The 19,708-nt window shown below is 50.2% G+C and overlaps 3 protein-coding genes across 3 annotated transcripts; all 3 read left to right on the forward strand.

The window, feature by feature from the left end:
• Window positions 1-218: 218 nt before the first annotated feature.
• LOC144951660 (inositol 1,4,5-trisphosphate receptor-interacting protein-like) lies at window positions 219-3,602 on the forward strand. The gene is made up of 2 exons (XM_078881953.1): window positions 219-1,323; window positions 3,478-3,602. Exons 1-2 carry the CDS (start codon window positions 219-221, stop codon window positions 3,600-3,602), a joined length of 1,230 nt encoding a protein of 409 aa, XP_078738079.1.
• Window positions 3,603-4,989: 1,387 nt separating this feature from the next.
• On the forward strand, window positions 4,990-9,041 carry LOC144951621 (inositol 1,4,5-trisphosphate receptor-interacting protein-like). Its single transcript, XM_078881903.1, has 3 exons — window positions 4,990-5,189; window positions 5,648-5,730; window positions 7,678-9,041. Exon 3 carries the CDS (start codon window positions 7,687-7,689, stop codon window positions 8,827-8,829), a length of 1,143 nt encoding a protein of 380 aa, XP_078738029.1. The 5' UTR covers window positions 4,990-5,189; window positions 5,648-5,730; window positions 7,678-7,686; the 3' UTR covers window positions 8,830-9,041.
• A 2,370-nt stretch (window positions 9,042-11,411) lies between these two features.
• LOC144951725 (RAB6A-GEF complex partner protein 2-like) lies at window positions 11,412-19,650 on the forward strand. Its single transcript, XM_078882059.1, has 8 exons — window positions 11,412-11,550; window positions 12,981-13,105; window positions 14,322-14,458; window positions 15,150-15,233; window positions 16,498-16,647; window positions 17,696-17,905; window positions 18,612-18,917; window positions 19,423-19,650. The coding sequence occupies exons 2-8, from the start codon at window positions 12,990-12,992 to the stop codon at window positions 19,644-19,646; spliced, it is 1,227 nt and encodes a 408-aa protein (XP_078738185.1). The 5' UTR covers window positions 11,412-11,550; window positions 12,981-12,989; the 3' UTR covers window positions 19,647-19,650.
• Window positions 19,651-19,708: the final 58 nt, after the last annotated feature.

A 19,708-nucleotide genomic window follows, 5' to 3' on the forward strand; every position in this document is an offset into this window, starting at 1 on the left:
ACAAAATTACCTGCAGATTATTCAATTAAGATTACACACAGCGGCAACTACACACCCTACTGTAAAAAAAGATGGCAGGACCCTCCTGAAATAATGTCGCGAGGCTTTTTCCCTGGGTAGACAAGCACGATGATATGAAATGCTTCTTGGCAGTAAACGTCACCAAAGGTAAAAGTCCGCTGTGATCATAACGTTCCTTGTGTTTGCAGTGAACTCCAATGATGGCGTCCAGCATTGAACTCGATCGGTTCTACAGCAAAGAGGTTGAGTTTCCACCTCGGCTGCTCGCTTCCCACATCGACACTGCAGAACGCGAGGTTCGAACACTCCTGGCGGGGATGAGAAGCATTCAGCGGGAAAACATAGATCCCTCGATTCAATATGACATTGTTCGGACCGGCAGCTCGTATGAAGGACTCAAAGTGAAGGGGGATATGGAGCTGGATTTTATGATCGTTCTCTCTCACCCGGAATTCAAGTTTATCCCCATGACCTCACATTACAGTGGCTATCGTAAAATAAAAGCTGAGCGACAACCACTATCTCAACTGCAAGCAACAAGTTTTTGGAGATCAGAAAGTCCTTTTCACTCATTTGAAAATGACTTCACCAGCAATGGATACCTGATACCATCAAAAATATATCAGTGGTTCCAGTCATTAGCAGACAGAGCAGTCAATGAAAACAGGTCTAAATTTGTTAAAAAGTTTGTAGGTAACTATCCAGCCCGTACGCTCATTTTAAATATTAGCCCCGGTGTTGAAATCTGCGTGGACCTGGTCCCAGCGATCAAAATTGACGGAGACCTCTACGTGGTGGCCAAACCCTTGAAGATATCCTCAGACCCACATCTCTGGAGGCTGTCGTTCTCCATCTTCGAGAGAAACATCCTCAGCCGGCATCAAAGCTCCTTCCACCTGAATGCCCTGAAGATCCTCAAGTACCTGCGGGAGCACGACTCTCGGCTGGAGGAGACGTCTCAGTTCGCGAGTGGAATCTGCTCGTACCACCTGAAGACGGCCTCCCTCCACCTGCTCGAGCAGAGGCCAAACACGCTGGAGGGCCTGCACGAGTGCCTCCACCAGCTGATGGACTTCCTCCTTGAGTGCATGCAGAGAAGGGAACTCAACCACTTCTTTATAGGGAATCCATCGAGCCTGGCAAGGAACGCGCAAGTGCCCAGCAGCATTACCCATGGAGAGCGCTGCCTCAATCTCTTCGATGGCACTTTTATGAATCAGAGCACCCTGAGCCAGGCGAGGGAGAGACTCGTCAGGATTAAACGCTCTCTGCCTGCCGTAATCCAACAGCATGCTGGCCCTGGTGCCATAATTGTGGCACCAGTATATCACTGTAACGAGATATCGCATCACGGCGATATCGTATTGCGGCGACCGCCGTCGTTTCTAAACCCGGCAAATGTCCGCGGGCAATTTTCTACCGCGTCAGAAGAAGATGGCGGCGGCTGTTGTTGTTTGGTTGTTTGTTGTTGTTTGTTTGGTTGTTTTTGTTTTGGTTTACTCTGGATGCTGTCAACCGCTCCTTCTGTCCACACTGCGGGGGACACTTTTTGGTGAGCATGGCTCGGCACAAACTTCTACAGTACTCGCTTAGCTCGCATAGAAGACACTGACTTGTACTGTACACTGACTCACATAGACACACTGACTCACATAGACACACTGACAGACACACTGACTCACGTAGACACACTCACTCACATAGACACACTGACTCATAGACACACACACTCACATAGACACATTGACTCATAGACAAACTGACTCACACAGACACACTGACTTATAGACTGACTAACACGTAGACACACTCACTGATAGAATCGCATATATTTCACTTTTTTCATCAAGGATTTCAAAGGGCTGTACAGGATACAGCAGCAGCAGACACTCAGCATAAAAAGGAATATTATACATACATTTTGAAATCTAATTTACTAAATAAGCTATACGTTTAGTAAGCTTAAGCGTATAAATAGGTTTTAAGATGCATTTTTTAAAACGTCCACAGACTCTAGAGAGTTCCCTGATGTCTCGTGGAAGAGAGTTCCACAATAGCCTGGGGGGGGGGGGGGGGGGGTGGGCTACACGGGGACAAATCTGGGTCACCCATAGATGGAAGCCTCGTCTTGGGAATAAAGAGAACATCTGCATCTCCCATCAGGGGTGGGGAACGTCCGGCCCGAGGGCTGTATAGGTCCCACAAAATAATTTGGTCTGGCCCTGCAAAGGCAACCACACGACTCGAAATTCAATAAATCTAGGAGCTTTTTGCATAGCAACGTAAATTTGATTTTGTATGGCCCGAGAAGGATGTTATAAATATCTAATGGCCCTTGGCAGAAAAAAAGGTTCCCCACCCCTGAATTTTAATAGGTACCCAGAGTCAGTAACTGAACCCAGGTATTTTATTTTAATAATATAAATGCCCAACTTTATCTGTGATGAATATGATGAACGCTGCACTTCCCGTCGTTTTCATGCAGGGGGCGCTGCAAACCTACGCGCCCCCTGCATGAACGACGGAGGCGCAGGGACAGACATTCGATTACGTTGGAATCGATCTGCAGACGGCGGGCGGTCTTCTCGCATGGCCAGCAGCGCTATGTCGCCTTATCTCGATCCCGCAATCCCAAACAGGTGAAAGTCCGCATCGAACCGAACCCCCAGCAAGGCCATCTATTAACGACGAGATAAAATTCACACAAAATGTCCTTTTCAATGAAATCTTCCAGATATAAAATGATATAAGTGTTTAATGAACAAATAAAAAAGTATCTAATTCAAAGCGTAATACAATTCAAAGATGTTTCATTTTAAAACTTAAAAACGGAGCATCGGGTGCTTGCGTGAATGCGTCGTTCATGTGAAAACATTTTGGTGAGTTTCCTGGCCGAAGGCTGTAAATGGTTGTGACGAGTCCCGCAGGCGCCCCCGGACAAACCCGAGTTTTATAAACTTGGTAGTGAGTCAACATTCTTATATACTTGGGGGCCGTCCATAAATGACGTCACGCAACTGAGGGGGGGGGGGGGTTGAGAAATGTGACGTCACATCAAAATGCGCAACTTTAAATAAATATAGACAACACCTTCTACTTAATTAAATATACTTTTTGATAAATTTTTTCTCCTACAACAGAGTGCCGTGCCACATTAAATACGCACTACAATGACAATAGTTTAAAGCGATTTGAAGCTTGTTTTGTGACATCATATTTGAGGGGGGGGGTCTGACTTTTTGTGACGCCATGTGACGAAGGGAGGTGGCGGGGTTCTAAAATCGTCCAAAATCGCGTGACGTCATTTATGGACGGCCCCTTGGTTGTGAGTCAACATTGTTATAAACTTGGTAGTGAGTCGACATTGTTATATACTTGTGTAATAAAAACGGGTCGAAGGGAAAGGAATGTGTCTCCGTCTCTTTATTTCTTCGATCACTCCGTGGCACGTCGCAGATCTGACGTACCGCTCCCGCGCACCGCTGGCAGATGGCGCGCTGGGAGCCGTCTCCGCGTCGCCACGTGGCCGATGGCTCGCGGAGACTCCCGACGTGGCCCAGCTTCCAGCTCTCACCAACTGACCCCGAGCCCCTTCCGGCTCCCCCTTATATCCCCCTCCACGTCACCCTGACTCCGCCCTTCGCCACACCCCTTAAGAACCTTCCAGATAATACTCCTCCCTTAATGCCCCCCGGCTCCGCCCTTAGAACCTGCCCCCCATGTTTCGTGTCACCTGATTGGCTTAGGGGCTGGGGCAGCGAAACCCCACATACGCTCTCATCACACCCCCCCCCCCCCACCCCGGTGTAAAAGACTAGCCGTCCCGGCTAAATCAAGACGAGACAACAATGCGAGCAACAGTAACACCGTAACGGACCATCGGAATAAAGAACAATACACAACAATAAAAACGGTAGCAATCAACGGAAGCGAAGGGACTTGGATCTGGTACGGGACGCCGACCCATCCTTCTCGAGAATAGGGGCCCTCGCCAACTGCAATCCCGGCGGGGTTGGAAGAGCCGTGGGATCGACATCCCTCGCCGCTGGTGGAGGCCCGTCCGGTGCAGGATCCCTTGCGTCAGGTTGGCTCAAGGTCGCCGAGCCTGTGGGAGGCACAACAGGCGCCTTCGGAGGTTGAACAGGCAAGGGGAACGGCACGCCGGACACATCAGACACCGATAAGGCAACTTTAGGGGATGACGAACCGACGCGAGGGGCAAAGAAGGGCTTCAACCGGGAAGTGTGGACATACCAACGGCGCGACCCCACCCGGTGTTGGTGGCCGTGAGTGGGAATCGAACTCGGGTTGCCGGGTTCAGTAGCGCTACCCTCTACACACAGACAGAGACACATGGATTTGCAACACACAGACACACATGGAGTTGCAACAGACACGGAGCCACGCGGAGTTGCAACACACAGACACAGAGACACACAGAGTTCCAACACAAAGACAAAGACACACACGGAGTTGGAACACACAGACACAGAGACACACGGAGTTATCTGCATTAGACCGTGCCTTGCAACGGGGTTATTCGGCACAGCTGCGCCTATGGGGCCTTCCATAAACGACGTCACGCGATTTTGGACGATTTTTTACCCCCTCAAATATTACATCACAAAGCTCTGCCCCCCCCCCCCCCCAAAAAGATATAAAAACAAGCTGCAAATCGCTTTATACTATTGTCATTGTAGCGCGTATTTAATGTGCCGCTGCACTCTGATGTAGGAGAAATGTTTTATTAAAAAGTCTATTTAAGTAGTACGTGTTGTCTATATTTATTTATTTAAAGTTGCGCATTTTGATGTGACGTCACATTTCTCAAACCCCTCCCCCACTCGTCACACATCGTCACAAATGTCTGACCACTCCGCCCCCGGAGGTGCGTGACGTCATTCAGGGACGGCCCCGATGACTTCACCACGCGTTCACTGAACGCGAATGTCACCCCCCATCGCCGTTCACACGCAAACCCGTGGCTTTCACCCAATGGGCGCGTCGCGTTCTGCACGTCAAGTGACCGATTTCCGAGCAACAGTTGCTGACGTTGCCTGGAAGTGACCCCGTCACGTGACGCAGCACGACGCGGCCGGGTTATAAAGCAGCGACGTCCTGGGGGTCGCGTCACAGCCTCCACGTGGTTTCAGGTGCGGCGACACGAGGTGAGTTGCTTCCCAGTCACCGGCAGAATATCCAGCAGTGGATGTCTCTCGCTGTGCGTGTACGTGTCGACTCAGCCTCAAATGTGTACCTGGTGCGGTGCGTAAACATCGTCACTAGGGAGACAAAGGCGGAAGGGGGGGGTGTTGCCCACCCACTTTGTCGTGTTGCCGTGCCGGCCTTCATAGGTGCTCGCTAACAGCACTTGCCCCTACAGTCCGTTAATGCTACACGGGGGACCTTTGTGTGTGTGTGTGTGTACGTGTCACTCGGCCTCAAATGAGTACCTGGTGCGGTGCATAAACATCGTCGCTGGGGAGACAAAGGCGGCCGGGCGTGGTGTTGGCCACCCACCCCCTCCGTGTTGCTGTGCCGGCCATCATAGGTGCTCGCGAACAGCACTTGCCCCTACAGTCTGTTAAGGCTACACGGGGGATCTTTGTCTTTGTGTGTGTTTCAGACTCCTGCCCTGCCACCACCGACATCAATCACCGAGTAAAACATCCTCCCGTGTGCCCCGACTGGACAGACTGGACGACCGAGGTTTGTACTTCTTTTATTTTATTTTTATTACACGCTTTTATTTAACTCACTCTGTTGTTGTTGTCGTCCCTGTTGTCGTATCCTACCCACTTCCCAATGTGGTATCCACTGCAAACTTGGTATACTTATGTAATACTGATGAAAATACTATATTATATCATAAAAAATAAATACAAATATTTTTAAACGATATTTTTACACGCTTTTTATTAACTCACTCTGTTGTTGTCGTAGTTGTATCCTCAAATCTCAATTTTTACCCACTTGCCAATGTGGTTTCGACTGCATACTTGGTATACTTATGTGTTACTGATGACAATACTATATTCTATCATAAAAAATAATGAAAAATATTTTAAACGATATTTTTACACGCTTTCTATTAACTCACTCTGTTTTTGTGGTCGTATCCTCAAATCTTGTAACTCAATGTTTTACGCACTTCCCAATGTGGTATCGACTGCAAACTTGGTATACTTAAGTCATACTGATGACAATACCATATTCTATCATGAAAAATAAAAAAACATATTTTTAAACATTCTGTTTAGTGTGTTATGTTTCGGCTTGGGTCTAATTGTCCATGCTCAACTGACGTTGGCTGTAAATCACCACGGCAACCTTACTTTATGCCAAGCCGTGGAGTTCTGCCATTACTCGTACGGTACATTTCATTAAAGCGTGTTTTTAAAACAAGTATTTTAAAATATTACTTTAATAAATGTTTTCTCCTACAACAGAAATACGCACTACAATAAAACAAAATTCAAACGATTTTAAGCATATTCTTGGTTCTCTCGGTAAAGGCACATTAGAAGGGAAATTAAACAAAGATATTTTTATTTTTTTACTTCCCTTATACGTGACTTTACCGAAAGAACCAAGAATACGAATCCCTGCAGTCACGAAAGCTTTAAGTCAAGATTTGAAGCGTGTTTTTTTTTTGGGGGGGGGGGCATAGCTTTGTGATGTCATATTTGAGGGGGGGGTCTGACTTTTTGTGACGCCGTGTGACGAGGGGGGGGGGGGTCAAAAATCGTCAAAAATCGCGTAACGTCATTTATGGACGGCCCATAAGGACACGTTCATCCATTGACCAGGGGGCAGACTTGCCATGCTCTGCAGTGGGTGCATGCGGTTTAGGGCGGTATTCGTTGTTGAACAAGTGCCAGTGGACATTCCACATTCCTGCGATGGGGTCCATCCCGTCTTTCCAACAACAGATGCTGCCTAAAATGTGCAACTAAAACGTGCGAGGATGAGATGCAATGCCTCATATATGACGCTCATCGGTTATACAGTCGCGGGGTTTGTGTAACTTCTTATCACTGCTTAACCCCAGCTATTCGTGCTTTGATATTTGCATTGGCCTTGGAAGTTTTCGCCCTTTGACGTTGTTCTCTGGTCTCACGTTGGTGGTGAGACAAAGGCCATGAAGAAGGCTGCCTCTGGTGTAGGCCATTCAGTTTCAAAGACAATGCGTTGGTTATTATCAGAGCATGTTTGATTGCATGTTTTTGCCACGAGCACGCGTGGTCAATGCGGACTTGATGATGCCTTGCAATCGGTGTGTCGAGCTGGTGGGTTTGCTCCAATTGTTCCGGCTTCCTCCCACGGTGAAAACAAACAAAAAAGGCCGCATGCAATGTACCTCGTATTGACTTAAAGCTTTCGTGACTGCAGGAATTCATATTCAAGGGGTCTTTCGGTAAAGTCACGCAGAACTAAACATTTTTTTAAATAAATATATATCAATTACTCAATTAAGATTACACACAGCAGCAACTACACACCCTACTGTAAAAAAAGATGGCAGGACCCTCCTGAAATAATGTCGCGAGGCTTTTTCCCTGAGTAGACAAGCACGATGATATGAAATGCTTCTTGGCAGTAAACGTCACCAAAGGTAAAAGTCCGCTGTGATCATAACGTTCCTTGTGTTTGCAGTGAACTCCAATGATGGCGTCCAGCATTGAACTCGATCGGTTCTACAGCAAAGAGGTTGAGTTTCCACCTCGGCTGCTCGCTTCCCACATCGACACTGCAGAACGCGAGGTTCGAACACTCCTGGTGGAGATGAGAAGCATTCTGCGGCCAGACATAGATCCCTCGATTCAACATGACATTGTTCGGACCGGCAGCTCGTACGAAGGACTCAAAGTGAAGGGGGATATGGAGCTGGATTTTTTGATCGTTCTCTCTCACCCGGAATTCAAGTTTATCCCCATGACCTCACATTACAGTGGCTATCGTAAAATAAAAGCTGAGCAGCGACAACCACTAACTCAACTGCAAGCAACAAATTGGAGAGTATCAAGTCCCTCTCACTCATTTGAAAATGACTTTACCAGCGATGGATACCTGATACCATCAAAAATATATCAGTGGTTCCAGTCATTAGCAGACAGAGCAGTCAAAGAAAACAAGTTAATTTTTTTTATAAAGTTTGTAGGCAACTTGCCAGCCCGTACGCTCATTTTAAATATTAGCCCCGGTGTTGATATCTGCGTGGACCTGGTCCCAGCGATCAAAATCGAGGGAGATCTCTACGCGGTGGCCAAACCCTTGAAGAAATTCCCAGTCCTGCACCTCTGGAGGCTGTCGTTTTCGGTCTTCGAGAAAAACATCCTCAGACAGCTTCCAAGCTCCTCCTGCCACCTGAAGGCCCTGAAGATCCTCAAGTACCTGCGGGAGCACGACACTCGGCTGGAGGAGACGTCTCAGTTCGCGAGTGGAATCTGCTCGTACCACCTGAAGACAGCCTCCCTACACCTGCTCGCGCGTCCAGCGCAGCCGCCGGACACGCCGGAGGGCCTGCACAAGTGCCTGCACCAGCTGATGGACTTCCTCCTTGAGTGCATGCAGGGAAGGGAACTCAACCACTTCTTTATCGGGAATCCATCGAGCCTGGCGGAGAAAGCCAACGTGCCCAGCAGCATTACCCACGGAGAGCGCTGTCTCAATCTTTTCGATGACAAATTTGTGATAGAGAGCACCCTGAACCAGGCGAGGGAGAGACTCGTCAAGATTAAAGGATCTCTGCCTGCCATAATCCAAAAGCATTCTGGCCCTGTTGCTTATAGCTGTAATATTTATTAAGAGCTCCACCTGTAACGGGTCTAAGACGTGTCAGGTTTTCGCAGCCATAATTACAATTCATGATTCATTTTCGGGTTAGGCTACGTGATGATGTGACCGAGTTTTTGTTGTTGTTGAGACCCTCCACCACCCGACACGGCCAAGCATTACATTGTCACGTGGTGCACAAGTGTTCAATATATATTATTGGTTCTTTCGGTAAAGTAAGGTAGAAGGGAAATAATAAAATAATAAAAATCAAACGATAAAATTCTCACGCCGTTTCGATTGCAACACAAGAAATCATCATCAGGTGTGAAAACCACAGCAAAAAAAAACGCCACTTTTTTCAAAAAATTTCTTGCTGTGGTTTTCACATCTTGTATTGCAATCGAAACGTCGTGAAAATTGTTTAATTTTAATTATTTTATTGTTTCCCTTCGTGAATTTGCCGAAAGAAAAAAGAATATGAATCCCTGCAGTCACGAAAGCTTTAAATTGTTCAATGTATGTTTGTTGAACTTCTTTTGCAGCTTCCGTCGCCAAAAAAGCAGTTCTAAAGAAGTGAGTTTTCAATTCCGATTTTAAAGTGCACAGCTGCAGTAGCCTCCTAACATCGGAAGGAAGAGCGGTCCAGACGGCCACAGATGCACGCCTGAAAGCGCCGCGCGATGCGCTGACCACCGTCTCTGTTCGACGTTTGGCCAAAAGCCGCCGCCAACGAGGAATGACTGGAGTTCGCGTGATGACGGTTTACGCTTCTTGTGCGAGATGAGCCCCCAAGGTGTTGCGTTTGATTCGTGGCAAGCGCCGTGCGTGTGTGTGACGAGTGCGACCTGAACGACGCGCCGATTGTTGCGATCGTTTCCGCACCCGCCACCGTGGACAATCGTCATGGCCCCATCTGGCAGCGGCGAGGTTAGATTCGGGGTCAACGTTTCGCTTGAAACTGCGTCAAGCATCTTAAGGCCCAAAATTCGGGGCGGTCATAATACTACTAATAAATATCCAGACATTTTCAGACGAAACGTCATCTCCCAAGCAGTTTTTTGTGCATTTTCTAAACATCCATTCAAGTTAAAGGAGTCCTGAACCATCATTAGACCTCCTTTGCCAGTTCCAAAATATAATAATAGGGTTTTTCCCCTTTTTTTCTGGCAACAAAACTGAAACCTTTTTTTACGAGGATTCATGTCTGCATTAACCAAAATACTTGCAGTCGAAATGCAAACAAAAACACCCTATGATAATACATGCATTGTCCTTGAAACTGATTGGTCCACACCAAGGGACGGCTTTCTATCGACCCAATTGGTGCTCGGCCAGTCATCAACATAGCACATTTCTGTGGTGGAGGCTACAAATCGACAATGAGTGGTTCCTTGGGCCGGCATTTGAATCGGCTAGCTTTGTAATTTCGAGCCAAGCAACGATTTTTTACGTCGCTCGTCTCTGACGAAACCTTAACTATAAGTCGCAGCGTAGTTTTGTGGTGTGGAATTTTCATAAACCCGGGGGGTGTGTCGCAAGCGTAAGGGTGAATGAAACCTTGAGAATCAACTTGAAATTTCGTTGAGTTGGCAAATGATTGTGGGTTTGTGGGCGTTTTGGATAAATCGAATTAAAAAAAAACTTATTCTGAAGATAACGTCTCCTTCGAGTGTGTGATGTTAACGTGATTTTGACGTTTAGCCAATTCATTTAAACCGGCTCGACAGATGACCATATTTTTTTAATCGTGAATATTTTAAATGTACACCATTCTTCGCATCGCCAAAACGAACATCGTGTGGAGTGGCACACAATCCCCCAATTAAGCTTCGGGGCCGTCCATAAATGACGTCACGCACCTGTGGGGGCGGGGGGGGGGGTTCAGACATTTGTGACGATGTGTGATGACAGGGAGGGGGGGGGGTGAGAAATGTGACGTCACATCAAAATGCGCAACTTTAAATAAATATAGACAACACGTTCTACTTAACTAAATATACTTTTTAATAAATGTCTTCTACAACATCAGAGTGCAGCGCCACATTAAATACGCACTACAATGACAATAGTTTAAAGCGATTTGAAGCATGTTTTTTGGGGGGGGGTGGCAGAGCTTTGTGACGTCATATTTGAGGGGGGGGGTCTGAGTTTTTGTGACGTCGTATGACGAAGGGGGGGGGGTCAAGCATCTTCCAAAATCGCGTGACGTCATTTATGGACGGCCCCTTATTGGCAGCTTGCAAATGCGTTGAAACGCAACAACCACAAAAAAAACATCGTAAAAGTGAACAGCGCTCATCAAATAGAACAACCCGGGATATTTTAGTGAAACGCTTATCGTAGTCTTGTATCGTGACAGGGCGCGGTATCGCCGTATCGCTGTATCGCGATATCGCTATTACGCGATATCGCGATATCGTATCGCGGCGACCGCCGTTTCAACAACGGGCAAATGTCCGCGGTCCCCTGAGTCTCCACGTCCTCCCCTCCTCTCCAGCTGGGCAATCTGGAAGGGTTCAGCCAATCAGAGGCTAGGATTTTGATGACGTCGCAGAAAGTCGCCCTGGTAACCGGGGACCACCCGCGCGGGCAATTTGCTACCGCGGCAGAAGGAGACGGCGGCGGCGGCCTTCGGCTGTACTCACGCTGCTGTTGTTGTTTGTTGTTGTTTATTGTTGTTGTTTGTTGTTTTGGTTTACGCCGGATTCTGTCAGCCGCTGCTTCTGTCCGCATTGCGGGGGCCACTTTTGGGTGAGCAGGGCTCGGCACGAACTTATACAGTACTCGCTTAGCTCGCATAGAAGACACTGACTTGTACTGTACACGAATCGATTCACTGACTCACACAGTCACACTGACTCGCATAGACACACTGACTCACACAGACACACTGACTCACCCAGACACACTGACTCACCCAGACACACTGACTCACCCAGACACACTCACATAGACACACTGACAAACACACTGACTCACACAGACACACTGACTCACACAGACACACTGACTCACATAGACACACTGACTCACATAGACACACTGACTCACACAGACACACTGACTCACATAGACACACTGACTCACACAGACACACTGACATAGACACACTGACTCACATAGACACACTGACTCACATCGACACACTGACTCACATCGACACACTGATGTAGACTCACTGACTCACTGACTCACACAGACACACTAACTCACACAGACACACTGACATAGACACACTGACATAGACACACTGACTCACATAGACACACTGACATAGACACACTGACTCACACAGACACACTAACTCACACAGACACACTGACTCACACAGACACACTAACTCACACAGACACACTGACTCACACAGACACACTAACTCACACAGACACACTGACATAGACACACTGACTCACGTAGATGATGGTCATCATCAGGCAATGATGACGGCCGCTTGTGTTGCGATCGAAACGTAATTTATTTTATTTCTAACTACGCGACTTTACCGAAAGAACCAAAGAATGGGATTTCAAACTGATATTCTCGCGTGAAACCGGAAGCCGGGGGGGGGGGGTGGGGGCTCAAGACGAAGGGGAGGGGCCTACGGAAGAAGAGGGCGGGGCTTAAAAAGGAAAGGCGCGAGAGATGAAAGGCGGAAGGGGTGGGGGGTGCGTCAAGTTCAAGTTTCATGTATTAGGTATAGCCCTGTGAGCCATTCGGCTCTTGAATCGGGTGCAACCGCAACAAACAAAAAACAAAAACATGAACAAAAAAACATCTTAAAGTGAATATGTGATTAAGTGCAAACAGAAAATCCAAGAAAAGACAGCAAAATATTGCAGAAAAAAAACCGTACACCAACGCTGTGTGCAAAAATCCCAGTGGGATTCAAGTCAAACAACAACAACAACCACAAGACAACTTAGATCAGTAGCAAGGGGCCCGGGGCATAAAGAGGTCGAACTTCCCCGTAGAGTTTAAAGGCGATCGTGATTTGAAGCTTTCGTGACTGCAGGAACCCATACTCTTTGGTTCTGTCGGTAAAGTCACGTAGAGTAGAAAAACTAACAGATCACGACGTTTCGATCGCAACACAAGCAATCGTCATCAGGTGAGACCACGACAGCAAGAAACAACGCCGATTGGACACGGGGCGAGTAATTGTGTGTTCACTGTGTGTCAAGGCTGAGACGATGATCGAGGTGGTGGCGAAGATTATACGCGGGCCCGTGTTCCTGGCCGGGGAGACCCTGGAGTGCCTTGTCACCTTCACCAACCCCATGGGGCCTCACGCCACCTCTGCCAGCTGGTGAGTGGATCAGCTGCTGGGTTCGAGATTCACCTGGTGAGTGTGAGATTCAGCTTGTGAGTGAGAGACCACCCAGCTGGTGAATGAAAGATTTAGCTGGTGAGAGATTCAGATGGTGAGTAAGAGCCCCAGCTGGTTTGTTCGGGATTCACCTGGTGAGTGTGAGATTCAGCTTGTGAGTGAGAGACCACCCAGCTGGTGAATGAAAGATTTAGCTGGTGAGATATTCAGATGGTAAGAGCCCCAGCTGTTGGGTTCGAGATTCACCTGGTGAGTGTGAGATTCAGCTTGTGAGTGAGAGACCACCCAGCTGGTAAATGAAAGATTTAGCTGGTGAGAGATTCAGATGGTGAGTAAGAGCCCCAGCTGGTGGGTTTGAGATTCACCTGGTGAGTGTGAGATTCAGCTGGAGTGAGAGACCACCCAGCTGGTGAATGAAAGATTTAGCTGGTGAGAGATTCAGATGGTAAGAGCCCCAGCTGTTGGGTTCGAGATTCACCTGGTGAGTGTGAGATTCAGCTTGTGAGTGAGAGACCACCCAGCTGGTGAATGAAAGATTTAGCTGGGGAGAGGTTCAGATGGTGAGTAATAGCCCAGCTGGTGGGTTCGAGATTCACCTGGTGAGTGTGAGATTCAGCTTGTGAGTGAGAGACCACCCAGCTGGTGAATGAAAGATTTAGCTGGTGAGAGATTCAGATGGTGAGTAAGAGCCCCAGCTGGAGAATTCGAGATTCACTTGGTGAGTGTGAGACTCAGCTTGTGAGTGAGAGACCACCCAGCTGGTGAATGAAAGATTTAGCTGGTGAGAGGTTCGGATGGTGAGTAAGAGCCCCAGCTGGTGAGTGGATCAGCTGGTGAGTTCGAGATTCACCTGGTGAGTGTGAGATTCAGCTGGAGTGAGAGACCACCCAGCTGGTGAATAAAAGATTTAGCTGGTGAGAGGTTCAGATGGTGAGTAAGAGCCCCAGCTGTTGGGTTCGAGATTCACCTGGTGAATGAAAGATTTAGCTGGCGATAGGTTCAGATGGTGAGTAAGAGCCCCAGCTGGTGGGTGAGAGTCCCAGCCGGCGTATAATCTGAACACAGGTGGCCGAACACAGGTTCGACGAACCTGGATCCTCAAGGAGGTCACAGCGCGTTGTTTCCCTCCCGTGGCCGAGGCTTCCCCCTGGTGATGGTTGCGTTTGCCTGTGCTGCTGCTGCCGCCTTTGCCCAGTGAGACGCTGGCGTGGGCCAGCGCTCAGATCCACTGCCAGTTCCACGCCAGCGAGAGCCGCGTGGCGCTGCCACCGACGCCGACAGCGGGGCCAGACGTGCAGGCCGAGAGCGACACGGTCTTCGTGCCCAACCGAGGTCAGCCACGTGTGCGCACACACACTCGCAAAGTGGTGACGTTTACACACCACACAAGGGGCTAAGTTAAGGTTGAGTCGACCTAATAGAGACCCAGCACCAGTTCAGTAAGTCATGAGCGAGAATCGAACTCGGGTCGCCGGGTTCGTATCACAGCGCCGCTAACCGCTACACTCCTGCTCGCCAATATATATGAACGCACGTGTACAAAGACAAAGATCCCCCGTATAGTTATTAACAGACTGTTGGGGCAAGTGCTATTAGCGAGCACCTATGAAGGCCAACACGGCACACCAGGGGGTGGAACTGCCAGCACCACACCCGACCGCCTTTGTCTCCCCAGTGCTGATATATATACATACCGCACCAAGTACTCACATGAGACTGAGTCGACCTAGGGGAGGCCCAGGACCGGTTTAGATAATCGTCACTTGTGTTGGTACCTTTAGCAGGACTAGAACTCGGGTTGCCAAGTTCGTAGCGCAGCGCACCAACCGCGACACTACTTCTGCCCACACACACGCGCACGCAATAAACCCCATATGCAGGCACGAACAGCAATTCCCATTTAACACGATGAGACTTTCCTGGGGAGCATAGTCACATTGAAATCATTAAACACGCGGTGGAGAGTCGAGTGAGCTTTGCGAGTCGACGCTGCTGCTGCTGCTGCCGGTGCTGTTTGTTGCAGGCGAGAGGGGCCAATGCGTCCTCTCCACAACTCCCAAGATCCTCTTCTGCGACCTGCAGCTCGCCCCCGGTGACAGCAAGGCCTGTGAGTACTCGACGCCGACGCGATAGACCGATTGGGGTGGCTGCACCGCCAGCGCTCCTCCGCCGGCGGGGCGCAGGCTGCTCGCGCGGAGTAACGCGCAGGAGACATTTCAAACGTCGGGCGCTGCCTCATTGTGGATTATTTTTTTCCTGCCCACTGCACGTCCCAGGAGGAGCCGGGTTGGTTTTTCCACTGCAGGAGCCGAGCCGTCGTTGACGTCGCTCGGGGTCCCCTTACTGAACCCCGCGTTGAAATATAGTTAGTTTTTTATTTCACCAAGTAAGGCCCCACTGCGCTATACAGTTGCTAATCGATTATTGATTATCGGGCGCGCGATTATTCGGATTCCAACATTATCCGGCGGTCACGGGCCGATCCGGCGAAACCGCTCCAAAGGCTGCAACCAGTCTGGGTATTGGCACCACGTGCTTGATTTTAGTGTTAAATATTATATACAGTGCATTATACACTACATACAACAACTTAAAGAAACTACCGCACGTATATACATCACCCCACGCAGAGTCTTCGAGATTGGAGTGGTAAGTATGGCACAGTAAATACAGTAACTTTTTAAAGTATAGTATTTATTTTTGTGTATTTGTATGGTTATGTATGCCAATTTCACATAGTAAACACTTAAAATACACAAAAAAACATAACAACACCTAAAAACATAGTGTCGTGCAAGAATGCGCAAAAATAAGCTATTTTAGTAATAATGATTCGTGATTATATCGGCATTTATGAAAATCCGGCACCCCCTTCTCCCCGAAGCCGCCGGATAATCGATGATCGACTGTACAGCTCTTTTTTAAAAGCGACCTGGCCACAAATGATAGCCCAATGAAGTGGCTTATCGTGTTGACATTTATAGTGGCCAAACATTCGAAACGCACGTTTCTAAACGTGGAGGTAAAAAAACGCAAACAACAATCCACTCGACCACGTGGAGAACACGCAAACTCTGAACAGACACGGGCAAGGGTCGGAATCGACCCCGTGACCTCATGTACAGCTTAAATATACGCTGCCAAGCCTGGTGGTGCGCATTCAGACGCTGTCTTTCCGACAGACCTGCTCTTCACCCGAGGACGGCTGCTTGCGTTGTGGCCGAAACGTCGTGAGAATTATTTTATCATGTTTTATTTTTATTATTTTATTATTTCCCTTCTACGTGACTTTACCGAAAGAACGAAGAAGCAGGCGAAGCGGTTAACATCTCGCCGCCGTGGCCCACCCCTCCTCCCCGTCCCGTCCGCAGACACGTACAGCGAGACGATCCCGCTGGACGCTCCGCCGTCGTTTCGCGGGCAGGCCGTGAAGTACGCCTACAAGCTGACGGTCGGCTGCCAGCGCGTCAACTCGCCCATCAAGCTGCTGCGTGTGCCCTTCCGCGTGCTCGTGCTGCAAGGTACGAGACCTGCCCCGCCCGCCCGGCCGACTCGACGCTCGCCAGCTTGATAATTGGTTTTTTTACCCTTTTATCTGGCAACAAAACTGACACCTTTTTTTACAAGGAGTCATGTCTGCATAGACCACAATACCTGCAGTCGTAATGCAAACAAAAAACATAACTCTGATAATGTACGCACTGTCCTTGAAGTTGATTGGTCCACACCCGAGACAGCTTTCCTTAGAGCCTAGTCTCACATGGTGTTGGAGCAGATGACGCCATGTGATGGATACTAAAATAAACTGTTGAAACTAAACTTATTTTACTAGGTAAGGCCCACTGAGCTATACAGCTCTTTTTCAGAAGCGACTTGGCTATCGCAAATGATAGCTCAACAAAGTTGCTCATCATCACGTGCTTAATGTACAGCAGGCAAATACTCAAAACGCGTGATGTCCATTCTAAACGTGGCGGGAAAACCCGGACGAGCCCGGAGAAAAATCCACGCGACCACGGGGAGAGAGAGACACACACACACACACCAAACACACAGCAGGCGTCAGGGTCAGGATTGAACCCCTAAGCATGGGAGCTGCCGTGTCGGGGGTCACGAAGGGAGACTGCTGACTGAGCGATCGCCAGTATCCCAGGAAAGTCTCACCGAGTCGCAAGACCCTTTTTTCTGGAGAGTCCTGGAAATTTTTTCGTGGTAGTGGGTGGGTTAGAGGTGTTCATATTGATGTTTCTGCTGCTGCTGTGTATAATCGCAGTCGCGTCATTTGTGGGTGATTTTTTGTCCAGCTTTGGGGATATTTTAACCAATACTGAACGGGTGGGAAGTGCCGCCCCACTTGAGCGGATCTCAGAGGTAGCTCTGCCATAGCCACTTCCGTGGCGGTTCTCCAACACGAAGGGTCGCACCGCTCCGCGAGACTTTCGAATGGATTCTCGCGTTGTCTTGACGGTGCGATGGCCGATATCATGCTCGGAATAAACCGGGAAATAATAATATTAACAAGACGCGTTTTGAGCGACGCGCGTAACCCTCCAGACATCCTGCCCGTAGGTCTCTCCGAGTACCACCTGTCGCCGGATGACGACACCGTGGCCCCAGCAAACCCCTTCCTGGACGACGACAACGACGACACGGACAGCGACGACGGCAACGAGGCGGACGGGGAAGGTGGGGGCCAGGAGTCGGGCGAGAGGGGCGAGGGGCGGCTGCTGGACCTCGCCGCAGACATGATCACGGTCGCCACGGCGCAACGCAACCAGAGTGAGACACGCGCATGTGGACGTGCGCACACGCACACGCACGCGGACGTTCACGAGGACACACGCGCAGGCACCGATGCAGACACACACGCTGACACAGACGTACATGTTTACACGCAGGGACACACACCTACATACGCAGGCACACACCGATCCACACCGACACACAGGCGCTGGCACACCAACACCCGCCATTCGCCACTAAGTGACGGTGACGTCACCACGGCGCCTGTGCAAGGCCAGGTGCACTTTCAGTGTGCGTGCATGTGTGTTGACACAAGCACGTGATGCTGATGATGGAACCTCATGAAGAAGAGTCGTAGAGACTTCGTGGGGCTTTCCTGGGTTAACAAGCGTAAATAAAAAACAAGCACAGGTGTGAGCTGCACATGCTGTCACCGATGTAGCACGTGTGGGTGTGTGCATCGTCAGAGTAGGGGAGCGGCGGCAGTGGAGTTGTTAGCGCGCTGCGCGACGCACCCGGCGACCCGACTCACGGCCGATAACAATGTTGAGTATTTGAACCGGTACCGGGGCCGCCCCTAGGTCGACTCGTGCGTCAAATGAGTACCCGTGTAAACGTCGCCAATAAGGAGGCAAAGGCGGCGTGGGCACGGTGCCGCCCGCCCGCCCTCCCGCGCCGCTCGCCAACGGCACTCGCCCCAGGCTCCACAGCGGGGTGAACCATCGTCGCGTTGCCGTCGCAGGCGTGTTCAACATCACGAGCCCGTGGGGCAAGGTGGGGCGCCTGAGCGTGGCGCGCTCCGCCTTCCGCCTGGGCGAGGACGCCGTCTGCAGCTTCGACTTCTCGGCGGGCGACGTGCGCTGCCTGCGCGTCACCGTACTCCTGCAGGCCGAGGAGAGCGTGGCACCGGCGCTGCGGCGGCGCCCCTCCCAGGCGCCCGCCGTGGCGACGCACGCGCGCCACCACGAGCTGTGCCTCCACACGGCACGCACGCACGCCGCGCTGCCTGTGCCGCTGCATGCCACGCCCAGCTTCAGCACCCACGTGGGTGAGGACGTCCGCCCCCCCTGCTGCTCACCCCCCCCACGCCCGCCCGCCCTCCCCCGCCCTCCCCCACTCACCCCCCCACGCCCACCCACTCCCATCCACCCACCCCCAGCCCTCCCCCACTCGGCCGTCAGCTATTCGGTTGCATTGTGGGAGTTTTTAGCCATGTGAGGAAACAGGGGAAAACCCGATTTAAAGCTTTCGTGACTGCAGGGATTCATCTTCTTGGTTCTTTCGGTAAAGTCACGTAGAATGGAAATAATAAAATAATTAAAAACCCTTTTTTTTTTTTCATTATACGTGACTTTACCAAAAGAACCAAGAAGAGGAGAAAACCCTTTCAGAACAGGTGGAGAGCGAGAGAACACACAAACTCAGCCTCAGCACTGCCGTCACCGCGTCAGCACTGCCGTCACCGCCACCACCGCCGCCCCGCTAACAGCTGCCCCGTTTTCCTCGCCCCTCCTCACCACCCCACCCACCGCACCCCCCCCCCCCCGTTGCAGTGACCCTCAAGTGGCGACTGCATTTCCAGTTCCTGGTGGCGTGCGAGCCGGAGGCCACCCCCACGCTCGCCATGGAGGCGTCCGAGGGCAGCCTGTGGCGGGGGGCCGAGCGCGTGCAGGCCGACACGCTCAGCTGGGACCTGCCCATCACCGTGCTGCCCACCAACCCTCTTCAGGCGGCCAGTGGCTCGCCCACACAGGCCTGCAATTCCGTCGTCATCTGAGAGCGTGGGGGGGGATGTCGGGGGTCGAGGGAGGGGATAGAGGGAGGGGGTGTGGGGAAAGC

Source organism: Lampetra fluviatilis, chromosome 63 (assembly GCF_964198595.1).
Source record: "Lampetra fluviatilis chromosome 63, kcLamFluv1.1, whole genome shotgun sequence".
Lineage (NCBI taxonomy): Eukaryota > Metazoa > Chordata > Hyperoartia > Petromyzontiformes > Petromyzontidae > Lampetra > Lampetra fluviatilis.

Coding starts and splice junctions, on each gene's coding strand:
- LOC144951621 (XM_078881903.1), top strand. CDS start 7,687: ATGATGGCGTCCAGCATTGAACTCGATCGGTTCTACAGCAAAGAGGTT.
- LOC144951725 (XM_078882059.1), top strand. CDS start 12,990: ATGATCGAGGTGGTGGCGAAGATTATACGCGGGCCCGTGTTCCTGGCC. Junction 13,106..14,321: donor CACGCCACCTCTGCCAGCTG/GTGAGTGGATCA, acceptor GCCTTTGCCCAG/TGAGACGCTGGCGTGGGCCA. Junction 14,459..15,149: donor GGTCTTCGTGCCCAACCGAG/GTCAGCCACGTG, acceptor TGTTTGTTGCAG/GCGAGAGGGGCCAATGCGTC.
- LOC144951660 (XM_078881953.1), top strand. CDS start 219: ATGATGGCGTCCAGCATTGAACTCGATCGGTTCTACAGCAAAGAGGTT. Junction 1,324..3,477: donor CCAACAGCATGCTGGCCCTG/GTGCCATAATTG, acceptor GGCACGTCGCAG/ATCTGACGTACCGCTCCCGC.